The following is a 9,980-nucleotide window of genomic DNA, read 5'->3' on the forward strand; positions in this document are numbered from 1 at the left end:
ACTATGTGCCAAAAACAATTGCAACATGTTTAACAAAGTCACCATCATGACTTGTAAAACATCCGATATCAGCACCACTTTGTGTGTTTTGCGTCCATCCGTTTCTGAGAACCGACTCGTAGACAGGATGTGAAAACCGTTACCGTCTCTTTCCTGAAAAGATCTTAAGGGGGAAGAGAGATAAAGCTTTGTCCAAATGTTACAAAAGGAGAGGTTGTGCTTCTCTGGATGGGTGACGACCAGAGACTGACGGGGAGGTTTACGGGCAATGACATTTTCTTTGCTTTTCTTTTATTATTTTGGTTTCCTGTCATTCTGGAATCATTTCAGCAATAGTTTTCCGGTAAGGCTGCGTGATGATTAAAGCCAAATAGCGGCTAATGAGTACATGCTGTCAGACACAGAAGCTCCTTGATAAATACTGTCCCTATTGCTTTTATACTTGTATACTTTGGGTGTATACTGCAACTCAGGACCTTTCAGAATCTAAGATTGAGGACCTTTACATCATCCCACAGTTGTGTAATAACTGAGGGTGTCATCCCTGAAACAAATAGTAACAGGACAAAAACAAAGAAGTGAGTGAGCAGTTTCTGGGCACAGGTCTGAATTTACCAGAAGAAAAGTGTAACTACAGCTAGCACTTGTGTCTGCAGCTGTGATTAATCAGCTATTTATTGGTCTGCCTATTTATTCAGTCGTCCAGGGTCACTCAATACGCCCCACTCTTTAATGCATCTACTTTATTAATTGTAAAACAACACATGCTCATATTCAAGTGACCTTTACCCAACTTGGAATAATTCAACTAGAAGTATTTCAGAGGAGCTTCTCACTAATTTCCTTTCACTTCAGTTCCCTCACTCAATAGCACACTTCTCATCATGGTGCTCTGTTTATTGCCCAAAACCTTGAGCTGCACTTTGGCACGTTTTGAGCTCCACTTATGAGCAATTTTTTCTAATGTGAATTATTTTTTCTTGTCTTGCCAATCATACTTATCGTAGGATATCGCACATGATCGTTTGTTCTTTTTCTAGTAACTTATCTCAACAGCACTTGAAAGTAAATATTATCAAAGAAGCTTTGATAATCTGTAATGAAAATTGCATTTACAGTATCGTTATTGATATGTAATCTGAGCAGTCTGGAGTTTACACAGCAAGCAGCTTTTCCTATTTTCCCTTTCAAATTAAACCAATGATGTGTTCCTTCACCAGCTGGTCAAGGCCACAGTGAGCACAACTTCAAGGTCTTTAATGAGACGTAGAAGTTATCACATCTTTACAGGCGGATTTCTCTGTCACACCGTGACCTTCGTAATATACAGTGGCTGATGTCTTTGGATAGACGACAAATATGAGAACGTATCATGCTCGTGTGTTTATTATGAAATGTACAAGTTGATATATTCAAGTGCAACAGTTTAGTGTGAATAAATCAAAACATTTATTTATGTTTTCATATCATTATTGAAATGTATAAGACAACAAACTAAATATTAAAACCCTGTGCCTCATAAAACAATGCAGTACTTCAAATAATGACAATCAAATTAAATAGTACTAAAATATGCTGTGACATAAAACAACGACAATAATAAAACACAAATATAAGTTTAGGTCCATAAATACATTTTAAATAAATTAAAAACATGAATGAACAGATCTACAGCTTGATCCACAATGCAAAACAAAACAGTGCCTCTGCGCAGCAGTAACATGCTTTTCTTTAAAATAAAGTGGATCATTGCAATTTTTACTTAGTTAACCAGTGAAAAACAATAATTATGCAGCTGTGAAGAAAATGTTCCTTAGACAACACAATCAGCATGTAACATCTTTTAGTGACTACTGTCTCCCAAAGGTTTAACTTAAAAAAAAGGCACACCTCCTCAGGCACAGTGACATTTAGTGACAATCAAGTCGTCGAAAGGAGTCAGCTTCAAATTTCCCCTACTGTCATAGTGCATTAGGACCATTGGCTCGTAGGCCGCCGGCACGCAGCAGGGGCGAGGTGACCCTCCTTTGTTAATCTGATGCAGCCGAGACTTCACCTGCGTGTGCATGCTCGCAGGCTTGTAGTTGTGGGGGCAGGTGCCGTCGCAGAAATGCATTGTGTACTCAGTCGGGGCCACCACCCAATCCGTCCAGCCGATGTCTTTGAAGGACACAGTGACAGACTTCCGGCAGCACCATCCTTCTTCATTGCAGACGTCTTCCTTGTTAGAGCGACGCAGCCTCGTCTTAAGGGCCGGTTTGGGCTGTCTGAGGCCCAATTCCAGAGAAAGGGTTGGGTTTGCCTTGAGGGCATCTTTTACGCCCACAGCTATCCCCACAACCACAACTAGTGCCTCTCCAACATCAGACTTCAACCACCTCTCCACCTCAGGGCTGATGTCCAGCATCAAATCTTGAGTGCTTGACACATTGGCACGTATTGGAGAGTTTATGTGTGTCCATGCAGCAGAGTTCATCGGTGTCCTCCTTTTGACTTTAACTTTGATCTCTCGTCTTGTCCCAGGCAGAACTGAAGTGGGTTTATCTAAAATCTGCCTGGAAATCTTCAGCTCAGCCCGAGTTAGTGTCAGTTCAGTCTGGATATTGGGGTTTTTGTGGAAAACAGCTCTGTACCACTGCATGCGTTGACCTGAATGTGGATGTTCTCTTCTCCGGACCACTTTTATTGACTCCACTAAAAAACAAATATATAAAGAAAAGCTTCATTAGAACCAAAGTTGGCAACATCCTGTAATGATTTGACATTTGGGCAACATCATGATGTGGAACAACTGAGAGTGGAAAAATGAATCATACAGTTTTATTTTGAATTCCAATGCTGACATTGATTGCTTTATCATTGATGACACTGTGGAAAAACATGTGCTCAAAGTGTAACATAAAGTACAAGGTGTGCCTATCACGCTCATGGTTTCTAAAAGCACGCTGGTACAAGACCTTTTGTCTGAATCTGCAGAGGTACTTGAACTATTCATGTAACGTTCTTTCCTACTCCCACTCTAACTTTCCAAATTGGCTTTATACATCAATGACTAAATTAGGCCTAAGTGTCTTCCGATGTCGAACAAATATGTATCTCACCTGTAGCTGGAAAGAGCACAGTAGACACGGTTGATTGCCAGGTTTCCTTCATCAGCTGGCTGGAATTTCCTCTCATCGCTCTCACTTTTTCCCTGTAGAGCTGATACATCCTCCTCAGCTCTTCCTCAGAGGCCTTTCGGGTTGGCCTGGGCTCCCTGTCCATACCCAACGAGCCGAGGATCCCGGTCTTCACCGCCTCCAGAAGCAGCACCCTCTGGCTGTGCGTTCTGTCCGCATCAAGTGTGCCTTTGTGGGCCTCGTGAGGCCGGCTCTCCCCTGAGCTCGAGAGGGAGACGAGGAGCAGCAGCATGCAGGAGAGGAGTTGGTGGAGTGTGCGTGATCTGAGCATGGTGAGCCTGACAGGTAGGTTTGGTTTGAGACTGCTGCAGCTGGGGTTATGAATGAAATTCTTTACATGCTTTTATTTATAGAGCTTCTGTGTTGCCACACCCCTGGCTAGTCAGGTGAGCCTTTGATGGGCTCAGCAAGGGCCAAATGTCATTATGTGGCAACATTTTGCAGCAGTGTGTTAACAACATGTGACTTATTAAATAAGAAATCTGTGAAATTAATTTCAACATTAGCAGCTTTTTTTCAGTTTTTTTTTTTCAGTTTTAGCAGATCCTTTAGATATCCAGATTAGAGAGAGGAGAGACATAAAATAAAGGGAGTTCTGGATGTGATTTGGTTACGTCACAAGTACACAGTGTGCACCTCAGCATGCCAAGTCACCATGATTTGCCAGTTATGCGTCACTTAATCAAATAAATTACCATATGTCTTATAATTACCAGTTTGAAGGAGGAGGAAAATGAGCAATTACATTAGCTCCGCCAGGGTTGATAATGATAATATGATAGTGTATTGATCCCTATAAGGCTGCGTCTCTCTGTTCCCTTGAAACTCTGCCAGGTATGGTCAGAGGTCAGAAACAGGTTCAGACCATAGAGGCATTTACAGTCTCGTTCACACGCTGACTAGACACTGAAACCTGAGGGCCTGTCTCCAAATGCTGTAGACTACCTTACAGCCAAAGAAAGCAAGGCACTCGAAGAACAGTCAAGCCTTGTTTTTTTTCTATCAGCTTTTTGTGACAACATACAATAAACAAAGAAAGAAAAAGGTGGCGAGAGTTGATTATCTGTATTACCTCTCCTACCTGAAATAAGCCCACAGAGGAAGTGCCTCAAGGTTAAAAAAGAGATAAACAAACAAAGAAGTTGTCTGTTGAAAGAGGGAACTGTCCCGAATCAACTATCTCAGTCTATTATTACAGTAATCACATCGTGTATGTGATGTACGGAGCTCGTCAACGATGAAATAGAGCGCCCCGTGAATGTGCTCTCTTGATGATTAAAATAGACTGAAAACATATCTGATCTCAGACGCTATCTGTCCTCTACGGTTGGATAAAAGAGCAGCATTCCTGCTCTTTCAGTTGCAGTTGTTGGGACAGACTGAAGAGGCGTCTGCACCGATGGGCGTCGCCAAGCAGTTATCAGTATGGAAAAACCCTCACTTCTATCAGTAAATAGGGTCAGTGCCCTGCTTAATTACGCCTGTGTCATTGACCCTATTCTTTCTACGCGAGGGCATTCCCGCCACAGCGAAGGCTGACTGATAAAGATCTCGTTTCATGAAAAAATATCCATGAAAGTGCATTTATGGACATTTTTGGCAAATTTTGAGCTTAGAAGAATAACCATGTATGGAAAACTGTTAGGTCATTAAAGGTTAAATGAAAATCTAATTAAATGCTAATATGTACATTATGATAAAACAATAAAAGTAAATGCCACACAGCCACAAAATGTACAATGTGAATGGTAATGTAAATTTTAATTCACATTAAATGTCATAATTCAAAGCTCATGCAATACAATGTGTTTCAAGATAATTGTGAGGGTTTGTGAGATGACTAACAAAAAAGGAACTAATGAAAAAAAAAACATATCTGCTGCACAAAAGTATGGGTATTTTTGCTGACTTGTCTCTTTTTATATGTGACATTCTGGAGACTTCCTCTTTTGGACTATATGAAACTAAATCTTTGGCTCACGACTCATAGACATAATGTAAAAAGTGATGGGGGTTTGAAAGGGGCTATAAATGGCCACAAGCCAAAAAGGTTGGCAACCAGAGCTACAGAGTGTCTGGCACTTGTCACAATATCAAGAACAAATTGTTAAATTAAAAGCCAGGATATTATTTTTGGCATGTGGAGAAGGAACCAAAGAAGATGTGTGTGAATTTCTGAGCAGTGAGTCACTGAGGTGATGATACAATCATGTGCTTTGGCAGGTGAACCTACCTTGCAAGTTGAAAGTGTGTGAAAGTGTAAAGTGACTCGTGCAAATTGGCACTGTTATTTAAACTGTCACCTAAGACTCTCACTCTCTTTTTGAAAGGGAATTTCTGTCTGGTAACAGACAGCTGTTACAAACATAAAGCCAGATAAAGCACTATTCTCAAGGCATCCTGGGGGTTTGAACCCCTGCAACAAGTTATGAGATGAAACTAAGAGGTAACTAGATGATAGGATGGAAAACAAAGAAAGAAAATGTCAAATTATGTTTTTATTTGGTTGCTTTTTCTAGTTTTACCTCTCCAGGCCTGTTTTCTTGAACTGCTCACAACTCAGACACGCAATCTGTGACATGGGTTCACAATTAGCATGACTTTGTATTGAGATGTCACAAGCAATAAAAGGTTTATATCACTTGCAACAGTTCACTAGCATCACTTGCTTGTTGCTTCTATTTTTACTCTTTGCCAACGTAGATAAATGTGTTAGTGGTAAATAATGGATAAATTAAGCTTGATGTGGCATTCAACTATACACTTCATTAATTGTTTTGTTTTTTCATCATTTTCGTTTTTTTTCTCCATTTCCTCCTTCCTTTGCTATTAATTATAGTGCATTCAGACTGGTGAAGGGCTGAACCATTCCCAGGGTGCACATAGCAGAAGAGAGGATAACTTGTCCTCTACAGAGTGAACATAAATAGACCAACAGCTCCATTGCGTCCTCTAGCGGCCCTAAAGCTGCAGTACAGACTTCAATAAGCTAAGTGCAGCTTTATTTGTTGTAAGGAGCATGAAAAACATATTATTAGTATGAATCTAAAATATTGAGCTAAGATGAAGAAGTCTTCAGGCAGCATTTAAGAGGAAATCAATTGTTTGCAGAAACTCAGTTAAAGGCCAGATGTATGAGTGTGATTGATTGATTGATTCCTATTTAGTTCGAGTAGGTCGGACCAGGTTTGTGATTTGACCCCTCAAACAGTGGCTGTTGATCATAGATCAAAATGAATTGTAGATCAAAGCTAAGCACCAGTAACCTTGGGGCATTTTTAATCAGAGTTGGTTTTGTGTATGTTTTTATTTGTATTATTACATTTGCTTCCTTATATTCTTTATTTACAGTTCACAGATGAGTCGCCGCATCCTGAGCGGCTGGACTGTTAGAAAACTCTTATTTCTACCTTTCAGCCTTCCAATCCAGATAAGTGAGCTAAGATCAGAGATGCAAGGTAAAAAGGAACTCACGACTGTTAAACAGGGCAGTAAAAAGAGGGCTGACTTTCATGCCTGACTGGTTTCACAAAAGAGCATGGACAATTTGAACATGATCTATGCTGGAGCACGACAGAAGGACACATAGAAACTCTGTCTTTCCTTTTGTAGCTGCAAACTCCACCATCAGTCTGGTGAAGAGCAACCTCTATAGATAGACGTCCCACATGGACATTTTATTTTTTTATTTTGTCTCACTTTGCGATAACATCCATCTGAAACAAGCAAAATGAATCATACAAATGCCACAAATGGAGCGTTTTCTGCATGACAATTTAATACAACAAAAACACACGCTTGCTTCATGTATGACAAAACATTTTACTGTATTGGTATCAATAATTCATTGTTAAAAAAAAGGCATTTCAAACAAACAACCAAACAAAAAATGTCAATTCACTGATACATTTATAAAATATTAAGCTTCAATCATTCAAAAATACATAATGCATTTTAAACACGGGTAAATTTAGAACACATTTTAAAAATGTAAATTGATTTTATTGATACTTCTACAGTGCAGTGAATCAAAAAAATCCTAATAAAGTATGGCCACACACCCAGACCAGAAACAGGGAGAGTGAAAAAAAGCTTAATTATTTGCCCTTATCAAACTATTATTGTTTCCATCATTTTCTACTCAAATACCACGAAATACATTTGGTCAGAAATGCATTTCATACAAAGTAGTCACTTGAAACAAATCTTGAAAAGCCACTGGTATCTAACTGGTTTGATTGGTGAAATACACTTACTCTGTAGAGGCTTGATTTGCAACATTTGGAACAGTTTCAGATAAACATTGAACTTCAGAAGAGAACAATGAAGGATTCACATCCCTCTGGCCCACATAACACGTGACATCCCAGAAGAAAAGACGAACCATTGTTCTATATGAAGGAAAACACATCATGGTACCAGTGAGTGACAGATCAATCACTGCTATTCAGCTGGACTTCAAAGCACATTTGTTCTGCATCCTCTCTGTTGTTCCACCAGGCAGACACTGTGTTAGTTTATGATGGCGGAACATAGATTAACTGCATGCACCACGACATATGGTAACAAGTAGGTTGCATTAGTTTCTGGAGGGTGTAGTGCATGGATATAGCTTTACAGTTGCAGGTTATTGCTGATCATTGTCAGGTTTGTTAAGAAGATCCATGAGACTGAAGGCTTTGCCAAAATGTGAACCAGAGACCTTAAGAGAACATGAAATGATGAGGAAGTGACGAGATGTTTTGTGTATTTTGTGTATCTGATGATCTGAAAATGCCAATCACACCCAGGAGAACCTGTAACCTATATTTGCATTTTACAACTGAATATCAATAAAAGGGTGGTGTCGACACGCCTTCTCACTTGATTAGTAGGTCGAGGTTAGCTAACCACCCACCCATCCTCTTCCTCCCCCTCATCATCATCATTAGCTGGCCGAAGTGGCCACCTTTTTCGGGGACGGTCGTGCAGCTCGCCCCGGGGAGGAGGGGGGGGGGGGGGGGGGTGGTGGTGGTGGTGGTGGAGCAGCAGCAGCAGCGAGGAGCGAGGAGCACTCTATCCATGCTCCTGGGGAGAGGACCCAGCGCAGTATGGGATAACTGATCGGAGAGCCGCTTTTTTTAATTTTTTATCGTCTTCAATGATGGATGAGCCGAATATCCTGAGACGTCGCGGTCTACAGGTAGGCTAAATGGAGAGGGTCATGTCATGTCAGCTCGGATGTGTGGCTGTTTCCAAGCAAACAGGATGATGATGATGTTGGCGACGATAATTATCCGTTAAAATGAGTGACATGTATTCGTTGTTCTTCCTGATGAATATATGGCATTGCTTGGAAATGTTTATTATCTGTAGCTATACTGATAATTTTCCCTTTATGTCTCGTGTCCATTCTTTGCAACAAGCGGTCGCCACATCATGATTTGTGGCACATAATTGGTGCACATAATGCAATTAGTTAATGTAGGTCTTATGTGTTTATTTTGGGGCTGTCCAATGGTTCTTTTGTGAAGCCTGTTGCCTTGGTGATAGGCGCTTAAACCCAAGGGTGCCTGTATAATTGGCAAAAACAAACCTTCTCCTGGTGCCATCTTTATTACTCATGAAAGTCCAGAATGGTAATAATTAATATTTTCTCTCCTGCTAGTTAATATATACAGTATATATATTTGTTTTGCCTAAATTAAGTAGTAAATGCTGCACTGTGTCTTGCCCTGTTATATTATGGAGGATGTGATGGTGTGATAATGATGGTTATGGTAAAATTATTCTCCCTTAAATCCACTGTTGTGAAAAAAAACACAATGTAAGACTTCATTAAGCCCACAAATTGATATGTTCTGATTAGTGCTGCAGCTTAAAGTAATTAAATCACCTTTTATCTGCCCTCGTTTTATGTTTTTACCTTGTTTTTAAATGCGTCAGTAACCAGTCCTCTCTCAGTCTAACAGAGTGGCACCCTTCCCTAGTTTCAAATCCTGATTGGCAAAAGTAGTTTTGCAGTTGCCTGAGCTCAAGCGCAATAGCCACGGGCTAGTAAGGATTTGTATCCTTGCCATTAAATGACTTGAAGACCCACTTGTCATGCACCAAACTAGGCCATACTGCATCTAATGAGATTCACTGAAAGGAAGGTGGAGTGAAGGAGGAGCGTTAGTATTTAGGAACATTCATCCGAATAACTGCTGTTGCCTTATTTTTTAAAACATTTTATTAATGTAAAGTTTTCATAATAGCTGACACATACAAAGATATTAAAAATAAAAACTGTACCCTGCTAAGAAAATACAATTTATTTGTGAAGAAGTCTTTCAGCCAAACAATGAATAGCCCATGAAAAGAAGAAAGAAGAAAAAGAAGATATTCTCATTTCAATATTTCTCATCTTTTGTTTTATAGAAAGAACTGAGTCTTCCTCGCAGGGGAAATATGTAAGTATTATTTAATAATACACCTCCCTTTCTCCTGCTCAAACCTGCAGACCAGCCAGGTGCCTGTCACTTGTCGGCTTTATTGTGCATGCATGCCGCATTTCACACCAGTGTATTTACTTGAATCTTTCCTGAGAGGCAAGAACTTTTTAAATGGTTATCTGCAGAGCCGTCTCACCGCCCAGACAGGTTTTACATACTTAGAGAAGGAGAGCAGAGACAGAGATAATTTGCACAACTCTCTGATGTGAAGACAGTGGAAGAGTTACTGTATGTGTTACAGCCTAATAAAAAATCATGCTTATTGTGAATTCACATTGAATATCTGAAATAGTCACAGCAGAGTTAATAATGGTGTCCATAAAATATG

General features: G+C 40.0%; 1 protein-coding gene across 1 annotated transcript; it reads right to left on the reverse strand.

The window, feature by feature from the left end:
- Positions 1-1,894: 1,894 nt before the first annotated feature.
- On the reverse strand, positions 1,895-3,450 carry gdf15 (Growth differentiation factor-15). Its single transcript, XM_076098741.1, has 2 exons — positions 3,102-3,450; positions 1,895-2,694 (listed from the first exon to the last, which is right to left on the reverse strand). The coding sequence occupies exons 1-2, from the start codon at positions 3,448-3,450 to the stop codon at positions 1,895-1,897; spliced, it is 1,149 nt and encodes a 382-aa protein (XP_075954856.1).
- Between the last annotated feature and the right edge of the window lie 6,530 nt (positions 3,451-9,980).

Source organism: Anarhichas minor, unplaced genomic scaffold, assembly GCF_050575085.1.
Source record: "Anarhichas minor isolate MPS153535 unplaced genomic scaffold, ASM5057508v1 ptg000024l, whole genome shotgun sequence".
NCBI lineage: Eukaryota > Metazoa > Chordata > Actinopteri > Perciformes > Anarhichadidae > Anarhichas > Anarhichas minor.

Excerpts from the sequence above, each read along its gene's own strand:
- gdf15 (XM_076098741.1), bottom strand. The coding sequence starts at position 3,450 with ATGCTCAGATCACGCACACTCCACCAACTCCTCTCCTGCATGCTGCTG. Across the intron at positions 2,695-3,101 it reads TGTGCTCTTTCCAGCTACAG|TGGAGTCAATAAAAGTGGTC; the intron begins GTGAGATACATA and ends TTTGTTTTTTAG.